Source organism: Halictus rubicundus, chromosome 8, assembly GCF_050948215.1.
Source record: "Halictus rubicundus isolate RS-2024b chromosome 8, iyHalRubi1_principal, whole genome shotgun sequence".
Classification (NCBI taxonomy): domain Eukaryota; kingdom Metazoa; phylum Arthropoda; class Insecta; order Hymenoptera; family Halictidae; genus Halictus; species Halictus rubicundus.
The window spans coordinates 15,036,235-15,058,784 of NC_135156.1; the positions used below are offsets into that span (position 1 = coordinate 15,036,235).

General features: G+C 40.2%; 4 protein-coding genes across 4 annotated transcripts; 2 read left to right on the top strand and 2 right to left on the bottom strand.

The window, feature by feature from the left end:
- The first annotated feature begins 9,078 nt into the window (after positions 1 to 9,078).
- LOC143356802 (estradiol 17-beta-dehydrogenase 11) lies at positions 9,079 to 13,824 on the top strand. The gene is made up of 8 exons (XM_076792780.1): positions 9,079 to 9,449; positions 11,529 to 11,779; positions 11,971 to 12,095; positions 12,168 to 12,278; positions 12,351 to 12,512; positions 12,910 to 12,992; positions 13,057 to 13,173; positions 13,483 to 13,824. The coding sequence occupies exons 2-8, from the start codon at positions 11,542 to 11,544 to the stop codon at positions 13,631 to 13,633; spliced, it is 987 nt and encodes a 328-aa protein (XP_076648895.1). The 5' UTR covers positions 9,079 to 9,449; positions 11,529 to 11,541; the 3' UTR covers positions 13,634 to 13,824.
- On the bottom strand, positions 13,817 to 16,239 carry LOC143356801 (chitinase domain-containing protein 1). The gene is made up of 7 exons (XM_076792779.1): positions 16,005 to 16,239; positions 15,787 to 15,933; positions 15,238 to 15,418; positions 15,057 to 15,166; positions 14,788 to 14,942; positions 14,374 to 14,703; positions 13,817 to 13,958 (listed from the first exon to the last, which is right to left on the bottom strand). The coding sequence occupies exons 1-7, from the start codon at positions 16,119 to 16,121 to the stop codon at positions 13,817 to 13,819; spliced, it is 1,182 nt and encodes a 393-aa protein (XP_076648894.1). The 5' UTR covers positions 16,122 to 16,239.
- Positions 16,240 to 16,593: 354 nt separating this feature from the next.
- Calypso (ubiquitin carboxyl-terminal hydrolase calypso) lies at positions 16,594 to 21,421 on the top strand. The gene is made up of 8 exons (XM_076792782.1): positions 16,594 to 16,768; positions 17,111 to 17,325; positions 17,400 to 18,154; positions 18,227 to 18,360; positions 19,968 to 20,072; positions 20,169 to 20,485; positions 20,620 to 20,768; positions 20,830 to 21,421. The coding sequence occupies exons 1-8, from the start codon at positions 16,711 to 16,713 to the stop codon at positions 20,906 to 20,908; spliced, it is 1,812 nt and encodes a 603-aa protein (XP_076648897.1). The 5' UTR covers positions 16,594 to 16,710; the 3' UTR covers positions 20,909 to 21,421.
- Positions 18,366 to 19,961, bottom strand: LOC143356804 (uncharacterized). The gene is made up of 2 exons (XM_076792783.1): positions 19,593 to 19,961; positions 18,366 to 19,526 (listed from the first exon to the last, which is right to left on the bottom strand). The coding sequence occupies exons 1-2, from the start codon at positions 19,758 to 19,760 to the stop codon at positions 18,366 to 18,368; spliced, it is 1,329 nt and encodes a 442-aa protein (XP_076648898.1). The 5' UTR covers positions 19,761 to 19,961.
- Positions 21,422 to 22,550: the final 1,129 nt, after the last annotated feature.

Consider the following 22,550-nt stretch of genomic DNA (forward strand, 5'->3'; position numbering starts at 1 on the left):
GCCAAAGAAGGTGGTAGAAGACTATCTATCTACATTCTTCTGCGTTGGAATGCTTTGAGTGGGCGTGGCTTTGTTGCTCTTGGTCTGAAGGAGTCGTAGCAGTGCCCTAGAGAGCAATCTGTGCTTTTGCTTACACTATACTGTCCTTTCAGAGCAAACATTGTCAAAGAAAAAAGTAGAAGATTGCGTATCTTGTTTTTTCTGTGTTGAAATGCTTCGAGTGGGCGGGGCTTCGTTGCTCCTGGTTTTGTATGGACTCGGAACAGTGCTCCAGGGGGCAAATTGTGCCCACGCTTGGTCCAAAATGATCTTTTCGCAAACTAATTTTTCAGTCTGTCTAAGATGACGCGTCGGTCGAGCTTTCGAAATCTTGGATAATAATTGGAAAGTAAAGGATGAGTAATTTGTTGTTTGCTGCTATTCCATTTTTGTCTTGTGATAACTTTTTTTACAAGTCCTGTTTCACTTCGTACGTCTTCCTTCGGTTGTGATATTAGTGGGACACGTAATACTGCGTGTGAAAACTTCTAATTGAGGAGTATAGGTACGACCATGGTCGGCCAGTCATTGATCTGACGGGTTCTCCTTCGATCCATTGTCCTTCTGTGCGTTCTTCATTTCGTTGTTTGAATACCTACAGCAGCGTTTCGTTTCGTTACTCATCATATGCCATAACAATTTTTTTTTAATTTTTTTCGAAGAGATTGCAATCTATCAACCATCACAATTTTTAAAAATATCAGGGCAGTTCGAAATCTTTGAAACACAGATTAATTAACGACAAATGACCGAAAAAATGGGAATCCCGAGTAGTTCAACAATTTTTTTTTACCACAAAATATCAAATTCTGTTTGGAACTGCGTATATTACTTATTATGGCATACAGAAGTCACAATAGGGATGCAAATCCATGCAAATGCATCTGAAGAAAACAACAAGACTAAAGGACAAATTACCTCTAACAAGAATCTATAGTTAAAAATAGCAACGGAACTGGTTTCCTGTGCCAAACAATATTCATAGCCATTTCCTGTATAATTTAAGTCGCACACAGGATGATATAATTATTTACAACAACAATATTACGAGAGCAAATCCTAATCTTTACTTTCACTGGTTTCTCGTGGTCTTATATCATCTAAAAATAAACATTGAGATCGATGCACTTCCGGACGCACTTAGTCTACAGCACGGAGATCGTTATTGAATTGTAAAAACGTACAAGATTGCTACAATGTGTTCCGCCGTTTATCGCCGTGAATAATTACGAAACCTGTTGTCATTTTTTCCTGGTTCGACAGCAAATTGCTCAACGCCCATGCAATATTAATATTCATAGCTCTAATTAAAGAGACAGCGCTAACTTTGTTTAAAAAAACACTAACACATTCTCCACCTCCAACCATAGTGCTCCAAATTTCGAAATTCATATTTTCACCGGTCAAGGGGATAACAAAGAGGAATTCGTGTCGAAACTTCGCAATAAAGAAAAATATCTTCGATGATTAAGAGGATAACGAGAAAAAAGAATTTCCAAATTCGAGATCGAGACTAGAAGATGGGAAACGGTTCGATGCCGTGCAACAGGTTGGAACTGTTGCTCGACCACTATCGCCCAGAACTATTAGAGCTCGTTGTTTCTGTAATTTACGATCTAGAACGCGGGGCTTGTTGATACAAAACGCTCCAGCAACGTCTTTCGCGAGAGCTCGGCGACGGAGAGAGTAGATTTCTAAGCGGAATATTGATAGGCTGAGCTTTTCGCGAATTATTCTTGTCCCTGTGACGTGTTCCGACTCTCGCTGCCAAGCCACGGGGAAAACATATTTAGACATCAAATAAAACAACCATTAACATTCTTTTTGATCAGCCGAAACGAGCTTCCGTTTCCACTGGATCGCGTTCTGATTGATTTACTCGAAACGATTTTTATCTGTAATTAATTGTAACCCAATCTTGAATCGGTCCATTGGATGTAGCGATTAAATCGTGCTCTGACCTTCACGGTAACACAGTGCAACACTTTGTGCAACGCTCGCCATTACCGCCAACCATTCCTCCTATCTAATTGATTCAAAACTCGCATATCGCCGGTATTAGCTCTGAACGATATCGCGAACGATTAGTGCAACATTGCGGCAAAAGCGCAAAATGAAAATGATCTTTGCATAATCTTAGCATAGCGATACACAAGCATCTAATCGGCATTGGTAACCTGTTCTGTTTGCGAGAAAAATTCCCGAGAAAATATTCCCGGCACGCGCGTTCGCGTTCGCAATCGCGTGTTCCGCGTTTGAAAAATAAATGCATACACAAAGATAATCGCGCTCGCGTCGTTACGTAAAAGATCGATCGCGGTGCGAGAGGGTTCTTTTAGGAGTCAGGTGGTTCAAAGACATCATGGATCGCCTAAGGTGAATCCGGTAGCGGTCGAGATCCGAGAGATCCGAGATCGCCGAAACCGGTTCCATCTTCGGCCGCGTTGGGAACCTTGCAACAGTTTCGTCCTTTATTTGCTGCGCTGCTGGTGCCATCCTGCATCATCGAGAATTTCACTGTCATCGATCTTCGGTAGAGCCTGTCGCAGTATAATCGATTATGTTTATTCGTCTGATAGATTTGTTTCGATACTGCACTTTTAGTCGAGGGTACATTCTCTGCTGAATCTTTCTAGTGCCACGTCCGGTGGTTCGACCGTAAACGAAGAAACGCTTAAATAAAGAATATTAGTATTGATTACTACAGAAAACCCGATGATGTCACGCGAGAGGAAATAGAATAAGATTAAAATATACGTTAGCAATTCTACGCAGTTAGGTAGCGCGGAAAATACTTCAACTCATCTTCCTTCCTCGATTTCATCCTGGCAAAACACAGCTGGAATAATCAGGAGACATCGAGAAGATCAGAAAACGCAAACCCCTAAACCGGCACTTTTGAGAAACAAGAACTGACCGCATTATAAAAAGGGAATCAACTCTTCAGTTCGGTTCTATTCAGTACAATTCAGTTCGGCTCGCTCAGTTCCGATAGTAGAACTCCACACAAATAGCAACAACGCAGTAATTCCGCGATCCTCGAGTTTCGACAAATCAGTTACGCGAAGTGTTGGTGAAGTGCCCAGCGACCAGCGACCAACCCTTGCGAGGAAAATTATAATCCGTCCCACCTGGGACGTAACACTAGTTACTTCGCACTCTGTCTCCTCCGAGGCGGCACTGAAATTTACCATACTATAATTAGAAACAATTTCTACGTTGCTGTTGTTTAATAGAAAAGGTCGTATGTAACGAAAATATTCTGTATCATGTCAATTTTCCAGTATCCAATTTAAACACTATTTTAATATTCATCTCGTGAAAGTAGGTTTGATACTATGTAGAACACGAATTGATACATGAGAAATTTGACTAAAGACAACTATGGTTGTCATAAAATCGATTAGCACCACTCCTCATTCGGACAAACCGTTCCATTACTTTAAAAATACACTTCCCTGTTTATTTCGAATCAGCACCGCTTCCGTCTTTTTTTCTGCAAATGCAAATTCATGTTTGATGCAAAGACATGTTTTTCTGCAAGATATGAGCGTAATTCAAGGAACAGGAACATGATTAACCAAGTGTATAATTTAGGATCTTAGGAGAGGATGTTACGCGTGCCATGAAAAGAGTATTTGAATGCGTTATCGATTCGTGTTTGTGAAAGAGGTTTCGCCAAATAAGAGACTTTGATCTCTCCGATGGCATTGCGGGCGATTTCGAGACTGCGGACACGCATCTCGGAGATTATTGTTGTTTGGTTAGCGTGGCGCGTTCGTTTGCGGTGCAATTCGTAGGAATGTTTGCGTTCGCGAGCTTCGGAGTTTGCGAGATCGAAAATCGCTCGGCGAGATCGAAAGTCGCCTTGCTCCGTTCGCGGAACCGGTGAACTTGAACACGAGAAATCTCGCTTCTGTGCTAGAGCTAGGCTGTCTCGCGATGACATCCACAGCTTTCCAGGGCAGCTCTATAAGTGAAAGTGACCGACCATTCCGAATCGTTAGATCACTCGAGGTCCTGACAGCTGACACCACTTCGCATCACAAATCCGTAGCTAACGGTCCCCTCGGCTCGTTCGATGATTCTCTTTGACTTCCGCAAGGCAAAAAAAGCCTTGATAGATGCGTCTTCGCAACAACCTACTTGCAATTAGAAAGTTTCCGCTTTTTTCTGGGATCATTTTTTCTTCCTTGATTGCCGCCGCCATATTCGCCGATCAATCCTCCGCATCAATCTCGTCAGAACCACACGTTGAAGCAGTTGCCAAAAACTTGAATTACAAAATCTGACCGTTAGAATCTAAATTTAAATTCGACTGTTATAATTTTACGTTACAATTTCAATTCAAACTTGACCGTTACAATTTGTACTCAGACTTGACCGTTACAATTTGAACTCAAACTTGACCGTTACGATTTGAACTCAGACTTGACCGTTACAATTTGAACTCAAACTTGACCGTTACAATTTGAACTCAAACTTGACCGTTACAATTTGAATTCAAACTTGACCGTTACAATTTGAACTCAAACTTGACCGTTACAATTTGAACTCAAACTTGACCGTTACAATTTTAACTCAAACTTGACCGTAACAATTTGAACTCAAACTTGACCGTTACAATTTCAATTTGATTTGTATAATTTAAATTTGTATTGAACCCTTATAATTTTAATTTGTCGTTTATGATTAGAATTTGAATTGGAACGTTACAATTTGAATGTCAACTGAACCGTTCAAATTTGAATTTGTCCGTTGGCATCTTAACTTTACACTGAGCCGTTGGAATTTGAATTTGAACTGAACTGTTATAATTTAAATTTAAATTTGACCGTGAGAATACGAATTTAAATTTGAATTTATATTTGTCGGTTATAATTCGAGTTTGAATTCAACCATCGAGATTTGACTTCAAGCTTGACCATTAGCACCTGAATTTAATCTCGAGGTTAAGAAAAAGTAGTAAATCAACAAAAGTAGTAAAGCGACAATAAATAGCGGAAGCGGAGAGAATCATCATCTTGGAATTTATGAAGTTTTTCAACAGGAAACATCCTCCATGGAAAACACACTGAATGTTTAAAAAATGACGAAATTATTGTCAGTATTTGTGTACCCTCGTACTGAGATTCACGTTGTGCAACTATCGTAAAATGATCCTCGATGCTTCTCGAACTTTTTTTGCTCCACTAGACGGTTACTAAATATGCAAATACGTAAACGTACAAATATTTACACTATAGAGGCCTTCCCTCTCGTCTGTCCACTTCCGTAGTTAGTTCTTGTATTGCAAAACTAAGCCTTCCATGTTTCTCGATTGATCTCGTACGTCAGTTTTATATTTGTTTACCATTAAAATTCGGGATCTACCATTATAAAGTTGAAGTTTGGATTTAAACTCAAATATGACGAAGACCGTCATACAAATACAACTGTTGTGATTTGAATTGAAATACAATTCTCGAAATTCCGAATTCGCGTCCGATTATCAAAATTTTATTGAACATTACATTTGTCTATCTCAGTTCGTTCGCATGGCAAATGTTCAACTATGTCGGTATAATTGAAACATTTGCTTTTCCCCGACAGATGGAGCTGCCAGTATCGCAATCTTGATTAGCGCGTAATCTCAAATGTCGTAAAATTACTCTCGATTAACAATTACTAATTACTTCTCGTTATTCGAACGTGACGCTTTATCTCGACGCTAGATAAGAATTTCGCAACGTCGCTTTCTTACTTGGACCTGTAAAAATTACACAATATCGCTTTCACTCTTTGCATAATTTTTTAATGGACCCTTTTTTTATTTAAGTCTTCGCACTGAAAAAACAAATTACGTGTTCGGTGTTTTGCAAGGGATCAGCATAGATCTTATCAAAATTTATCGAGGTTCATTCTCAACCATTTCTTTTTAATTAAAAAATCCTAACAGAAAGAAATGACGAGACAAGGTTCTTTCGCCGATAATCAGCCAAAGTTATCGAGGAGCACTTGGGTGCCTGACAATAATTCCTTTTTTATTCGAGTAAAAACAATAAAAGGGAATTACGTGTTCGGTGTTTCGCAAGCGACGAGCATGCGTGAAATTAATCGACGATCACTTGGAAACCTGTCCTCGATGCACAGTTCCTTTTTTATTCAAGCAGGAAGAATAAAAGACGATTACGAGTCAAGACGTTTCGGAAGGAATCAGCATGCAGGCTGGGAAAATTTATTGATCGAGAACGATGAAAGGGGATTCCGGGGCAAGGCGTTTAACAAGGGGTCGGCATAAATTCTAGTAAAATTAATCACCTAGTATTCAGGAAACGAACGTCTCTCGATGATAGGATACTCGTTAGAGACTCGATTCACGTTCGGTGTAGACTCACGGGGATCCTTGAGCACCGAAAACGACAATGAAATTGATCAGTCCTGCCGGCTCGAAAGGACTACGAGCATGTATACATACAATCCGCCAGCTCTCGTCTCGACTTGTCTTTCATTTATTCATCGATTCAGGCGCGATTCATTACGAGGAGCAACGAGACGCATTTGTAATGAGTCTATGCGCGAATTCATCGGTGCAACGTGTCGCACCGAAGGCCTCGCCATCAGCGAACACCCATGACGTGCGGGAGACCGTCGGAAAAAGAAAACGGAAGAAAAGAAAAAACGGGAACTCGTGAATCTGTCCAATTTTGTCCCGACATCCTGGACGTTAGGTGTTACGAAAGAATGAGGAAGGCGGACTGCGACGGTACGACGGCGCAGGAAGTCTATCCTCTCTTCCTCTCTTTCTCTCCCTCTCCTCCTGCCTCGGGAATTAGAAATCAAGTGCGAGGCAGGTAGGGATATAGCCGTGCAATACTTTTGTTTCGGTACATTCCTGCTCCTTCGCAAGGAAAGAGTGCCAACGACCTAGATCTTGAACGTCATCCTTTCACCGGGCTGCCGATATAATTTCATCTCCTGCGATCTAGTCACGTCCTGGTACTCAAAATCGAGGCTCGGACGATGGCTATAAGATCGATTACGGTTCTTGAAACGGGTACCGGCAACCGTTGTTCCGATCCACTGCTGCGAAGAAATGTTCAATTATAGTCGAGACATGCATCAAATTCAGTGCATACGCCAGAAAGTGTGCGAAACCTTTCGTGGGTCAGACCGAAAACTTGGAAACAAAAGAACGAACGTTGACAATAGCGTTGCGCGACACTTGCACCATCATCGTCCAAACGAACCGCAAGAAAAGAATGATATTGCGACGCCAACGTAAACTGCAATTGTGTGTGTGTGTGTGTGTGTGTGGAGATAATGGTTTTCAATATAACTTTTATGTACGCGGAAATTCTGCCGGCAAAGCGAATAAATTTCCGTTACAGTTGCGCAAGATAAACCAATCTAATACCATATTTGTATTGCACACGCGCGCAACGCAAGGATACGCTGGATCTCGTAACTTTCTACCTAAAGTAAGACCGCGTGGTTACCGATGGATTGCGAATCAATGACCTCGCGTGCAATTTTCCGTAATGCCATACCTTCCTGCAACCGACGGATTTGGTAATACCCGGGGGGGGGGGGGGGGTATTTTAATCATTCGATTCAACGCGACTACATCACCAACCAGAAATTCGACTCAACCTACATGGCTACAATGTAGTTTTCCTACAACCCTTTTACGATTCGAATTGCGTAGTTACAATTAAAGAAATTCTACCGCTACAATACCGAATGCAACCGTTAAGATTCGAATTTGAGGTCAACCGTTCAGACTCGAAGTCGAACTTAATCGCTAAGGTTCAAATGTAACCGTTACGATTTTTTGAATGCTACCGTCAGAATTTGAATATGAACGTAGCCGTCACGATTTAAATTTGAATTTCGCCGTGAAGATTTAAATTTGAATGTGACCGTTAGAATTTGATTCGAACTTGAACTTGATCGCTAAGGGTCGAATTCCAATGTAACCGTTAGGATTTGAATTTGAATATGACCGTTAGGAATTGAATTTGAATTTTACCGTTATGGTTCGAATTTGACAGCAATCGTTAAGATTCGAATTTGAAGTCAATCGCTAAGATTCGAACTTGAACTTGATCGCTAAGAGTCGAATTCCAATGTAACCGTTAGGATTTGAATTTGAATATGACCGTTAGCAATTGAATTCGGATTTTACCGTTATGATTTGAATTTGATTATAACCATTGGGATTTGAATTTAAATATCACCATTACAATTTAAATTTGAATATGACCGTTAGAATTTGAATTTGAGTTTAAATAGAACCGTTAAACTCTGAATTTGAATGTCGCCGTGAAGATTTAAATTTGAATGTAACCGTTACGATTTAAATTTGAATGTAACCGTTACGATTTAAATTTGAAAGCAATCGTTAAGATTCAAATTTGAAGTCAACCGCTAAGATTCGAACTTGAACATGATCGCTAAGGGTCGAATTCCAATGTAACCGTTAGGATTTGAATTTGAATATGACCGTTAGCAATTGAATTCGAAATTTACCGTTATGATTCGAATTTGAATTTAAACATAACCGTTACGATTTGAATTTGAATATGACTGGTAGAATTTGAATTTAAATAGAACCGTTAAACTTTGAATTTGAATTTGACAGCGGGAGATTCAAGAGCTCTGGTTGGACTGATGAGGACTTTGGACAATCGAGTTTTTTTAGAAGACCGGCCACCCGAGCAACAATATGAATCATTCTAACGCGCTTCCATTTTTCTCGCAGTTTCATGCTCTATATGTAAAATGATGGGACGGCATAGACTAGATAGTAGGAGAGTTGCAAGGAAACTTTCACCAGAAAATGGTACAGTCCTCTTTTCTAGGGTATAAGGCACCAGCGGTGCATCTCCGCCGCATCTTGCACTAAGTAGACTATAGTAAATTCAGGGATGTATCGACGATGGGTTCCAGGGGTTCTAGGAATGAAAGAAAACTTGTGAAATAACGGACAGTTATTCATGTATTGTACTGGAATCTGTGGTTTTTATTGTCAGCGTTGAGGACGTTTACGACGCGACGAGATGAGACTGCGTGCACAATTTTGCGACCGCGATTAGAATATTTCCGATTAAACTGTGACATTTAAGACAAGATTAATGGAGCGTGGCGAGTGAAGTCACGAAGCAATATATATAATTAGACATATTACCAAACGAATTCATTTTTCCCGAGATCACACGCTACTTCTCGTGTACGCCACTGGGCAATGGTTGAAGTTAGGCGGCAAAACACCGTCGGACTTGCATTTCGAACGCATAGCGAGTGTCAGTCAACACCGGCCTTTGAACAAGTACGCGACTGTCTGGGAACTGTTTTGCCAACATCAACCTGTGTTCCGAACACCATAAACAACGACATAATTAAAGACAGCCGAGCAGACACGCAACGAGGTAATAAATCGTAGCGGATATTAGTGTCGAAACGTAGGCAAACAGTGTCTAACAAGTGGTGCAATTAACGATATTACTTTGGCGATTGATCCTTTGTACATCGTGATACATTTGCTATTCCTTTCTTTTAGTTTAGTCGGATAAAATTACCCTACATGCAATTATTTTTTTTTTTACTTTATTCATTTATTGTTCCCCTCAGGGTTACAATTCCATTACATGCAATTATAATACTAAGCAAAAGTATTCTTCTGATGCCTTAGCATCGCTTTTAACGCGCGAGGTCGAGTCACTGTGCTGGATAAATATCTGGAGCAAAGGGTAAACAAACATAACAACCAATGACCTATCGATAACATTGTTGTGCGACCAGTGCCTCGATTAGTTACACTTACGAATTACCGTTAAAACTTCAATTCGAATTATACCGTTGGCCACCGTTTTGCGGTTCACCGTTATTAATTCGAACTGTACCGCTGTGATTTTTAAATAAATCTCCAGCATTAGACAACGGACGATCGAAGTCGTAAAGGGAAAGACAATGCTCGGAGCACAACGTCGCAGCAAAGTGTCATATCAGGGCTCTCTAATATTTCTCAAACACAACTTTCCACATTCGCGGCGGCTTTCACCTGTTGCAACAAATCCTATCGATGTTATCTCTACACTCTAAAGTGTATCACGCGACTGTCTAAAATCATGAAACGGGTTTCAAACTTTTTCGATCTCCATTGTTTTAATCTAACAGAGAATATCAACGGAAATATGACAACCTACTGCCATATTTCGGCACGCAAGTTTGACGAATCGACACCTTCGTCGCGAGAGGATGTTCCTCGCTAATGATAGACCGAATAAATATTCAATCTAACGTGTCCCGGGAACGAGCGCAGAATAAATTCTATGCTCGATGCGTCCGTGGATGCATCGGCTTGAAGGGGTCTCTGTTGCCCGGTGCATCGACCGCAGTTAATAACACCGGCAAACCGCAAATCTAAGGTCCGATCGTAGACCGGTGCAACAACTTCGGCCCGCGTACCGTAATCCCGACAATTTCTATCTACCGTTGAAAGTTGCCCTAGCGGTGGTTTCTATCCTTTGCAAATAGAGAAGCAAAAGAACGGTTCACTTTTCCTGAAATCGGACTGCCGCGGCAATCATTCGAACGTATCAACGCCATCAGAACATGTATCGCTTACGTGCTCAACGAACTTCTCAGCTTCGAACTCAAATTAAACCGTAAATATTTGAAGTTGCATCGGGACGTTAAGATTCCAATTCTAATTGGACCGTTCAGATTTGAATTTCAATCGAACCATTAAAATTTGAATCTGAGTTTATCCGCTGGAATTTGAATTTCAATCGGACCGTTAAGATCTCAATCTGAGTTTATCCGTTGGAATTCCAATTTGCAGTTGACCGTCAAAATTTGAATTTGTCCGTTGGAATTTGAATTCGAACGAACCGTTACAATTTAAATTTGAATTTGTCCGTCGGAATTTGAATTTGAACCGAACTGTTACAATTTGAATCTGAACTGAACCGTCAGAATTTGAATTTGCATTTGTCCGTCAAAATTTGAATTTGTCCGTTGGAATTTGAATTCGAATGAACCGTTGCAATTTAAATTTGAATTTGTCCGTCGGTATTTGAATTTGAACCGAACCGTTACAATTTGAATCTGAACTGAACCGTCAGAATTTGAATTTGCATTTGTCCGTCAAAATTTGAATTTGTCCGTTGGAATTTGAATTCGAATGAACCGTTACAATTTAAGTTTGAATTTGTCCGTCGGTATTTGAATTTGAACCGAACCGTTACAATTTGAATCTGAACTGAACCGTCAGAATTTGAATTTGCATTTGTCCGTTAAAATTTGAATTTAAATTTGAATTTGAACCTAACCGTTAGAATTTGAATTTGAACGAAACCGTTACAGATTGAATTTGAATGCGTTGAGAGTTTAAGTTGAAACTTGAACTTACGTCGATCTGCTATGATTCGAATTTGAACGAAACCGTTAAAATTCGAATGTTAATCGGACTATCAACTGCGTTAATGATAATGATGGTCCCGCAGCTCATCGTAACAAATGGCGCTACCCGAATGGGCGACCTTAATGTACGACCTGCTAGTGTTCGTGGGGATAACGATCATTTACATAATGGAGGCAATTTTCCTGACATTCGTCCCTCAACGTTACCGTGCGAAGTCTGTGAAAGGGGAGGTCGCCCTGGTAACAGGGGGTGCAGGTGGAGTCGGAAGCCTAATTGCAAAGAAGTTGGCCAAGCTCGGAGCGCACGTGGTCATTTGGGACATCAACGATATCGGCAAGTTTCAACTACCAAGTCTCAATCGGTGATCTTCAAACTTAATTGTCTCATGAACTCCTTGAAATTACAAAGCGCAGCATCTATCAAATAATTATGAATTAAATTTACTATTTCGAATTTTGAGGGCACAGTTTGAAGGCCACAGATCCACACACCTCCATAAAACCGCAAATATTCGCAATTTACAGGTATGGAGGACACGGTGCGAGAAATAAGGGAGGCTGGTGGAAAATGTTGGAGTTACCATTGCGACATCGCAGACAAAGAGGCAGTGTACAAAACGGCGAAAACGGTGCAGGTTGAAGTAGGCTCTGTAAGTAGCCAGAGACTTTACAATAATCAAATTTCCCATGACGTCACTTATACCTCCCTAATGAACCGACAGGTGACCCTGTTGATAAACAATGCCGGTTACGTGTGGGGAAAAACGTTGCTCAACCTGCCCGATCACGAAATTGAACGTACCTACAGAATTAACATACTAGCACACTACTGGGCGAGTACAATGGAACAATGTTCGATCATAAATAACGTATGCAGGAGTTAATAAATGTTTCTCATTCGACAGACTACTAAAGCGTTCTTGAAGGACATGATGAAGAACAATCACGGCCACATAGTGACTGTCGCCAGCGTGGCTGGGCTTCTGGGAACTTACAAGTGCACTGACTACTCGGCTACCAAATTCGCGGCTATTGGCTACCACGAGAGCCTCTACACCGAGCTCAAAGTAAGACCAACTTCAACTCTTTGCATTCAAGGACGTTTCTCAAACCAGAAATAATTACTCTATTTAACACTAGGTTTCTAAAAAGTGTCTATTTACTACTTTATAAAAATAACAAAAATGTATCTATCCAAATTTTTAGCCATTTTTCTAATAGCATATACCGGAAGAAATAAATTTTTTAATAATTTCCCATGGATGCATCTTTACAATCTTATTGGTCATAAATTAAAAATATTGAAACTCGTCATATTGACGAGTTCTGTCAACTTAATGCTAAATGGTATTATAATTTATTACCATAATTGCCACCGTCCTGTCAAAGGGGACAGTCCGATAAGATAAATAAAATTGCTAATTTTACTGTTGAACCCGCTGACACATGATAAATGTTTTCCAGGTTCACGGCTATGATGGGATTCACGCGACCCTGGTGTGTCCCTCTTACATTAACACCGGCATGTTTGAAGGAGTGAAACCTAGGTGACTGTTAGCTAAACTGAAACCAAATTTGCCGGGCCCCATTGTAAATATTTGTGATTTACAGAATAACGCAAATGCTGGAGCCCGAGTACGTGGCTGAGAAAGTTGTAACGGGGATGTTAGTAAATCAAATAGTCGTTGTAATACCAGAAGCAGTTAGGTTTCTGCTACCGCTTAAATTGTAAGGTTCATTGATCGTTACAGTTCTTATATCAGGTTATTGCATCTGAAATGTCTAATTTGTTATAGTAGCGTTAAATAAACCTATTGATCAAAGCAATCGCTATTGTGATCAACATATTTTGTTGAGGAATTGCAAATTTTTTAGTTGTACATGATATGGGAGAAATTTAATTTAATGAACTTGTAGATTGTAATAGTATTTCTTGACCAAAACGCTTCGTAACATTTGCATTCTAAAATCGGACATTTCATATACAACAGCCCAATACTTATGAGAATAGAAAACTAGTTTTTCTTTTTATGACAGCTGGCTGCCAGCAAAGTCGTGCTGGGCTTTGATGTACAATATTTTGGGAGGACCGCAGTCTATGATGACGATGAAAGAGAAAAAACAGCAGGAAGTATCGAGGAACAATAACAACGATATAATAATGTCTAACAGAGCATGTATAAAGTAGCGTGTAAGTGTGATTTATCCCAATCTTAACTGTTAAGAGTACAGCCTGATTTACTTTTACTTAAACAGGCCTCCCCCCTTGAGGTATTAGAATAGTTAGAAAGACTGACTATAGCAATGGTATTTGGTAACTGCCGTTGTATTTGTTCAATCTCATGTATATTTTTCTTGGATATAAAAATATTTATAACAGGTCATAAAAATAATTCAGTCCCTGACCGAGCTCCCATATCGATATACCTGTGCCCAACTCCGAGGCTAGATCCAGTCGTTGCACAATCGAATATAACGTGGGGTAAAAGATAATTCCACTGACCCCTGATGACCTGAAATGATTCCAGCCTGAACCAATTTAGCTTTGCCTACAGTACTATAGCTATTCATGCCCCTGATTCTATTAGGTTGAGTAACAAGTTTAAAACGTTCGCAATCTCTCTTATTGTGTATCTTAGATTTTCATCAAGAGACTGGAGCCAAATAGGCACTTCATTCTTACTCCAATCATTTTAACAAGCTGAGAATAATAAATTGGTATTTTTAAATCATTGTATCATTTATACTGTTTTAAGTTGCACCTATTCATGTTTGCCATAAATGCATTAAAACCGCAGTCTATTCATCAATATTAAACCGTATCGGCCTGCCACTTCGTTGTGCAAGATTTTTTCTTTTCCAAAATGAGCAAGCGAACGAACTTACTACACAATCTAATGATTCAGGACGAAAGGAACTGTTTCATACTTTGCCTCGAAAAAGTGCTCTTTGCTGTTATCGTCCCACTGAATTTTCACTTTACTGGACTCGAGGAGTCTCAGATAGTCTGAGCCTAATATGGCTCCGCCACCCTCGGGCGTGTAATTGTATCCATAGAAATTAAGACCTAGCAATATCTGTGCCCGCTTTGGACCCTTCTCAGGCACTAACAACTCCACACATTCCCTCGCCCAATCGATAGGACTGTTAGGTCCTGGTCGTTGCACACTCGAATAGTCGTATGTCATTAACGAGAAAGCTTGTAAGTACGGTGACAGTTGGTCGAAGTGATCTTTGTTGAACAATTGAACCTTCGCACTGTGAATGGTCGGAGATCTTCATTTGCACCGATCCCCCAGTGCAAGGAAAACTGCAATGAGAAATAAAAGAAACACAACTCACCCTCTCGACGGTGGAACAGCCAGGATCGTATTCAAGTTGTTCTCCTTGAGCCTCTGAGCAACCAATTGTATTACCGATATCACAATTTGATCTTCCACACCTGTTAGAACAAACTGGTTCCACATCTCCAACACGTAACCATCAAAATGGAAAGCCTGGAACAGGATATGGTTGTTATAATTAGACGGATCTTATGCATTTGTTACAAAATTATATGACATTTAAAATAGTAGGAATGACCTTTCGATCATTTATGTTGCTATATTCACCTTGGCAGTGTCTACTAGAGTAGACGTTAGTTGTATCTGTTTGTGAGTGTCACTGTACAACCCTACGATGTCATCGATTGACCAGTGTTCGAAAAGCACCCTTGGCAACACTGAAAAAACATATTTTTTGTAGAGATATAAAAATGATATATTACAGCATCATAATCTCAATGTATATTACCTTTGACTTGATGGTTTTCATTGTTGGCTGCTCTCATTTCTTTTAACCATTTCTTTTGAACGTCATGAGTCGATAGTTTGTAGGTATCTGCATCGCCTTCTGGAAATGCTAGCCACACTGGCGATACCATTGTGAGCTTCCCATGGAATATTTTAGAGACTTCGAGTCCATTGTTGTTCCACTGACAAAAGATAAAGATTAGAGTGAATATTGTGTACTGAAATCAACACTGGTAATATTTGACAATTAGTAATGCTGTAATAGTCCTTAAAAGGAGTATTAGGTTCGCTGTAACTCTGCTTCAATTATGCTAATAATTATGTAATGTGTACTGACATAATTATCTTAAGATTTCAATTTTGCAAAGAAATGATAATATCTATTTACTAATTCTAGAATACTAAATACATTAATTTAATCACTACATCTAATATGAACTCCATTTTGAAAAGCCGTTTAAGGGTTAACAATGGAGCATAAGTACCTATTGTAAAACTTACGATCGACCATTTCCACAAATAATTACAATAAATAAACAAATCAACATACCGGTGTGATGTATCCCAAAACGTCACCGGTAAATCGTCTAGCGGTTGTATTCGAAAAATAGATTCCGGATTCTCGTATAATATCGTTAGGTTTAGGATTCTTCACCACTAGTAATCGATTAAAAACATCTTGATCGCCTGGACCTTTCTGTGAATGCAATTGTTAATAAAACGAAAATTGCTAATAACAATCTTCGTAATTTCATTTTCTGCGTCTACCTTGCTCTCGATCTTTCCTTTACTCTTTTTTGTAACCTTTCCCTTCGGCGGTGACAATGTACATTCCGACAATTGACCAACCAGTAACAAACTGATTGTTAAGGCCAAAATGTTCATATTAATTGTTTACCTTTACTATGAAATACTTAAAAACATTACCAGATCACATACGTGGCTGCACTATTATTCAAAGGACTTTAGTATAATCGTTCATAGATCGCGCTGCTGTCGATCTTTGGATTAAGGTTTCTTTTCATTTATTCTTCCAATTATACAGCAAATAAACAATTTGAATTAACAACGAATGCAATTTAGTCACTGATTTTGTTCGTAACAGTGTACCTTCTAAATACTGTCCAAATAAAATAATATTAAGCTTTCAGTAAATATTCAATGAATGGAGTTTTATACTTATATAGATGACACAGCAGTATTCCTTTCGTGTAAAATTTAAAAAATTCCAATTCATTTTTTCATTGATCCTAAAATTGATGGGATCAGAAAATTTCGGAACGGAATGATATTCGAAAAAAATTAATTTTAATGAAAACAGCTTTAATGACTTTTTTAAGGCTGTTTTACCACGTGACGCAATCACATGACATGTGTTTTGATGTAACATGGCGCCTTTAATTGTCAGAGTGTAACAAAACTTCTGCAAGAATGTAAAATTTCTTGAAGTGTTGATTTTTGAACTCAACACAGAATGCCAGTTGATATAAACCGATTGACAGAAGGTTGGCTAGAATTGGAAAGTGACCCAGGTATGAAATAATCACCACGAAACTATATTTTAATTGACACCACTATCGGAGCATCCGAACAAGTTGCAGAAACATATAAAATTAAGTTAACACAATTAAGAAAGCTACATTGCAAAAATTAAATCTCCGGAACTGCAACTATGTTGCACACAAATATTTTTGTGTTCCTCTCGAGTAGAGAGTTGTGTTTGTATACAATCACCATATATGCATGTTGCCCTTGCGAAAAACGGAATATTTATATTCTTTTACGGCATTTACATATTTTTATTATACAATCTAAATCTATTTCTTAAGTATTCTTGTATACTGTACTCACATTGATACAATTTCCTCTGTTAGGTCTATTTACGCTACTGTTGGAAGATTTTGGAGTGAAAGGTGTGCAAGTAGAGGAAATATACGATTTGCAGAAATCATTGGAGGGTCCAGTCTATGGATTTATATTTTTGTTTCGTTGGATCGAGGAGAGAAGGTCCAGGCGCAAGGTAGTAGAGCAAGATGAGAGATTTGTGAAAGATGAGGAAATTGTTAACAATATATTCTTTGCACAACAGGTATATCATTCACACTAATGTAACCCTGCTAAATCATTTGATTAAACGATTGTTAAACCATATGATTCTTATAGGTTGTGCCCAACAGCTGTGCGACCCATGCGTTGTTGTCGGTGTTACTCAATTGCCCAAACATTCATTTGGGTACAACTCTATCCAGATTGAAACTGCACACTTTCGGTATGTGTCCAGAAAACAAAGGTTGGGCAATTGGAAACACCCCTGAATTAGCATGCGCTCATAATTCGCATGCGATGCCCCAAGCCAAGAGACGCCAGGATAAAAATACTGGAGTCTCCACCGGTCGATTCACTGGGGAAGCTTTCCACTTTGTCAGTTATGTACCGATCAATGGCAGGCTTTTCGAGCTGGACGGCTTGAAACCGTACCCCATGGATCACGGCCCATGGAAAGAGCACGAAGAGTGGACTGAACAATTCAGACGCGTGATAACCGATCGATTAGGGATGGCGAGAGGGGAGCAATTACAGGACATAAGATTTAATCTAATGGCTGTTGTCCCTGACCGGCGGCTGGCTATATCTCATAAACTAACTATGTTAAAGACTAATAGACAAATAGTGCTAGAGGCATTACAGCAGCTTGTTAAGTTGAGCCACCAAGATGGCTCTGAGAAAAATATGAACGACTCCGATAAATCGGATAAACATTACGAGAAAAAGAGCAAAACCGACGATGATAATGTTTTACCTAATAAATCGGAAATCGATGAGTCCTCCGTTCCGGCTATCACTGTTGAAAGAAGCGATGGCGCAGGGGACATTGAGGAATCGGGATCGGGCATAACTTCTGGCAAGACTGAATCAAAGTAAAGATTGATTTAATATTTTATTTACTCAGGCTTACGGGTAAATGAAAAGAATGTGTTACGATGTTACAGCGGTATGGAAAAGGTAGTAATGTGTGCATTGGATTATGCAACTCCTCTTCGAATTCAAACTTCGCCGGCCCACAGCTCCTCCAGCACCGACACCTCGTCCGAGATTGGGTCTGCGTTTAATTCTCCGACTCAAGGTACTTTACGTTCCCTTGCAAAGACGTCTGGTTGTGCAGACCTTTTTACTTTGGCAAAATATTAAACTGTTTGGACACGACATTCGTATAGATTTCAGATCGTCGGTGTTATTCGAGGCGGAGTAACAGACGTAGTAGTGCGAGTCGGACGTGACATCTTTTGTTTTCCCGTGCTCTGTACACACTTTTCCTGGCGCTTTAACTTCGGGTTTATTCTCATTGTCTTCAATCTTCTTCTCTGGAGTGTCCTCCTTGCACTTGTTATAGCTTTCTTTGTCGCAAACCCTGGTGTACTTATTAAACGCCGTGAAAGGTGGACACGAATGCTCGATTACGGATACCATCTCCGGTTTGCATATGTAATACTTAACGCAATCGGTTGTATTCGGCATACGAACATTCGCCACGCACGGAATTACCTGAATGAACTTAGGGTCCACGCGGTAGCCGAGCGATTTGTATGCTTCAACTGTAAAGAACTGCCTGTTTCCAGTGTTAGATGATATTAAAATTAATTTATTCTCGTTCTCCGGATCGTTAAGCAGGCCCTCTAATGTATCATCTAACAATTTTGTGTTCGACATTGATTTCTCTTCGTTTTTTGCAGGATACAAAACCGGATCTTGTGATTTTGCACTAGCTGTGATAGTATTTTCCAAGTTAGTCTGTTGAATGCGATTCTGTACGAAGTAGCTCATTAAAACACTCTGCTGACTGGCCTTTGAAAATTCTGACTTAGTTGGAGCCTTGCTTGTAGCCTTTGAAGGTATAGATAACGACGCCAGAAGCTCTAAAGGAATGGTTATCTCCTTGTGAATCGACAAATGCTGCATTAAACGATTTAACATCAAGTACTCCTTCTTGTAAGGATTCGGCAGATTATTTATCATTTTCTGTGGTTGGTCTCCCAGTGCTTCTTCGATCTTAATTAGCGGGTATGGTGTCACCGTTTCATGATTCGAATCACCGACGTCTTCGGTAGCGTAGGACGAGTCAATGAGCTCGGAAAAATTCGAAGGATCTTCTGTCGATCCCATGTAACTGGTCTCGTTCGGATTAATTAACTCGGGTGTATCGTACCTGTTTGTTACAACAGACTCTGTCGACAGATCACACGCCCAAGAATCACCAGGCAGAATGCACATTCGTAGGTACGGTTGGAACACCTGGAAATAATGCAAATCAATTAGTAGAAAATTATAGATAATTCTGTAAATGATAAATCGTGTTACCAAGCCATCCGTGCATTTTCTCGGCACCCAAACGTATCCACCGTCAGGTAAATTCACACAATTATAAAACACAGTACAACTTGTGGGATGGGGCTTCCTCGGTTCAGGACATTTCGATGATTCGACTGCGATCAGGAGAGAATAGAGTATAAAAAGCGTTACGCTCATTTCGAAGTGGCCTATCTACGGTTCTATAGCAGACTGAACTTCGGCAGTCTTCCTTGATGGTATCTGTTTGTTCTTCACACGTTCCCCCACGTATTCTTCGACACCTCTCGGATACAGTTAGTCGACCTACAGCATTTATGTATTTTTGTCTTGTCACGGTGAAGCCCAATGAAATTTTAGAACCGAAAAATAATTGTTTATTTACAGCGTGGGGATGGAATTCTGGCCAGAGTAGTCCCACGTCCACGAAAGACTTCAAAAAGTTCGTCGTGATTAGGGTCGCTGGGGACGAGAAGCACGAGGCGGGTTTGAGTATGTACATGCTTGCTGCAATACATTTCAAATAATTAATAGAAAGTATATTTCCAAGCTTGAGCAAATTTTTTGCTATATTAAAAATGTTTTCAGGTCGGTCTCTGGGAAATATCAACATAAACGGAAAGAGATTAGTCTCTGACAGCGGTCACCTGCACAAAAAAGTCTGTTTATCCGGGGAAGTTAGGATACCTCATGCTAGGGTGAAGACCAGTAATGGTGACACGGTTACCGAGGAGAAGAAGGTTGAAAAGATCGATCCGAAATTATGTTCGAAGTATCCGGAACTGTTTGAACCTCACACGTTCGCGCCCAAAGATCTTTTAGCGTTGCTGAAAAACTTGGAGCACGAAATAAGCATTTGCGAGACCAGTTTGAAAGACGAGAACGACAAAAGGAATAAATACAAGGTAGCATTACTTCGCAAAAATGAAAGATTCGCTAAATTGTTGATCTTTGGCATCATGTTACTTTATTTAAAAAATCTTACTACCTTAGACTCTGAAGGACTGAGAATTGTATGTGATACTGTTTTTTTTTTTAGATCGACGATTGTCGCAGAACACACAGTTACGACGAGTTCATTTGTACCTTTCTTTCGATGCTCGCTCAACAAGGTAAATTAGCGGAACTGGTTCAACAGCACTTGACCTTAAAGAAGCACACTTCTGTGTCGGTGAACAGGGCTCGCAGGTAACTAATCCGCTTTAATTAGACACGGAAGCATCATGCTTGATGCTCGCTGTGCTCGCAGGTCTTCGAAGAAGACAGACACGCGTCCGAGTTCCTCTCGCAGACGTCGAGGCAGAACCAAATGCAAGAAACGAAAATAATAAAATTAAGACGGAAGACCGAAGAGGTGTCCCATGGAATTGTCAATATTGAAAATTATTGAAGAAGTATCCGCCGCGAGCGCATAGTTTTACAAAGATGAAATATAAAAGAAGATTGTACGATTGTTGAAGCGACTTCGTTGCACTCGATACCGCTTACCTGTTGCATATAATGATGCCGAACGATCGTCTCTTCGTTCTCCCTCACGATTCAGAAGCGTCTAACGAAAAATCGAGTCTTCTCCGAGACAATCGTAGATTCGCCGGCTGTGCTGGCCACGCTCCTTTCGTTCTGAAACTTTTTCCATGCACGATCGACAGTTATACTTTGTAATTGTACAAACTATCTTCACGATATATTTTTTATATTTTCTCTCGCATTAACGCGTGGTGCCTGTTTACCGTCACACGTACATCTATGGACATTGCGAGCCCGCTGGTTACCCTTTTGGGTACCTTCCGATAACTTTTACCTTTACATTTTGTTTTGTATGAAATATATGGTTTCCTAGACACCGGTGCGTTATTCCCTTCAATCCGTGGGGCCTACTAAGTGATTAAACTACTGATATATTTATCTAGGAATTTTCCAGGGAAAATTTCACCTAAGTGAATTTGGGCAGCAATAAAGAATCGCGTGATACTTACCTACATATGCACTATGTATCCCCAAAATTTCATAATTTTTTGAATTTTCGGGTTTGGGATCTTTCCTTATTAGTCGTTAGGGGGTAACCAGTGATCAAGCGTTGATTTAGAAACGGTAAATGACGAGGGGGTGGAGCAATGAAGCAACACGGCCGGTTATTGTCAAAAACATTGAAAATATTTATTTCGGTATTCATATACAAGTACACTACACGCTGTGGATATGTCCCTTAGATCTAAATACTTATATCTCCGTGCAGCCGGAGAGAGGAGGATCAAGAAACTTGTGGTTGGAATCATGTTCATCGTGGACACGGCGGCCCGATTCGCCGTGCCGTATTAAGTTGTATTAGGAACTGTATTCGTAACGTCCTCGAAAGAAGCTATGATCGAAGGAGTAGTGGGATAGATGAATAGATCAGGGGATGTGGGTACGATCAAACGAACGGGATCAAAGAAAGTTCCTTCTCCGGCCGATGCTTTCACACGCCTTTTTCGTCGACATCCGCGCCCCGCTCTGACAAAGGTGCATAGTATCGTTTTATGTACAAGTTATCGGTTCGTGGTTGCCAAAAAATGATCGGGGGGGGGGGACGTCGAAGGGCTCCATCCAACGCTATTTACAAGAGGACATGGTCTCCTCGTCCCTTCGAAGCTGTCCACGCACCGAGCCTCGACTTCTTCGGGGCCTGGGGCCAGCTTCATCGCGAATTTCGTCGTTATAGGCACTCGTGGTTGCGCCACGGCGAATCAACTGCGGAACAATCGCGACTGCAACTCGCGGGAATCGAAGTTGTTTTCGTTCGGTAGCGGAAAAATCATCCGCGAGAAGTTGGGTGGGTGCGAGCGTTCCGGAAGCTTGCGTTGGCAAGACGTGATAGAACTAGATCGGAAGAGTATCGTTGCGAGGTTTGTTAGTGATCCAAGAGAAAGAACATACATCGTCGCGGATAACTTTTAACTGGTCGTGTATTTCTGTACATTTACAAAAGAT

Bases quoted from the DNA above. Each gene is read 5' to 3' on its own strand.
- LOC143356802 (XM_076792780.1), top strand. From the start codon at position 11,542: ATGGCGCTACCCGAATGGGCGACCTTAATGTACGACCTGCTAGTGTTC. The intron at 12,513-12,909 runs GTAAGACCAACT...AATGTTTTCCAG, and splicing joins GCCTCTACACCGAGCTCAAA to GTTCACGGCTATGATGGGAT. The intron at 13,174-13,482 runs GTAAGGTTCATT...TTTTTATGACAG, and splicing joins TTTCTGCTACCGCTTAAATT to CTGGCTGCCAGCAAAGTCGT.
- LOC143356804 (XM_076792783.1), bottom strand. From the start codon at position 19,760: ATGAGCGTAACGCTTTTTATACTCTATTCTCTCCTGATCGCAGTCGAA. The intron at 19,527-19,592 runs GTAACACGATTT...CATTATTTCCAG, and splicing joins GAAAATGCACGGATGGCTTG to GTGTTCCAACCGTACCTACG.
- LOC143356801 (XM_076792779.1), bottom strand. From the start codon at position 16,121: ATGAACATTTTGGCCTTAACAATCAGTTTGTTACTGGTTGGTCAATTG. The intron at 15,934-16,004 runs GTAGACGCAGAA...TTGCATTCACAG, and splicing joins AAGGAAAGATCGAGAGCAAG to AAAGGTCCAGGCGATCAAGA. The intron at 14,704-14,787 runs GTGAGTTGTGTT...GACCATTCACAG, and splicing joins GCTGTTCCACCGTCGAGAGG to TGCGAAGGTTCAATTGTTCA.
- Calypso (XM_076792782.1), top strand. From the start codon at position 16,711: ATGCCAGTTGATATAAACCGATTGACAGAAGGTTGGCTAGAATTGGAA. The intron at 16,769-17,110 runs GTATGAAATAAT...TTCCTCTGTTAG, and splicing joins AGAATTGGAAAGTGACCCAG to GTCTATTTACGCTACTGTTG. The intron at 20,769-20,829 runs GTAACTAATCCG...CTGTGCTCGCAG, and splicing joins TCGGTGAACAGGGCTCGCAG to GTCTTCGAAGAAGACAGACA.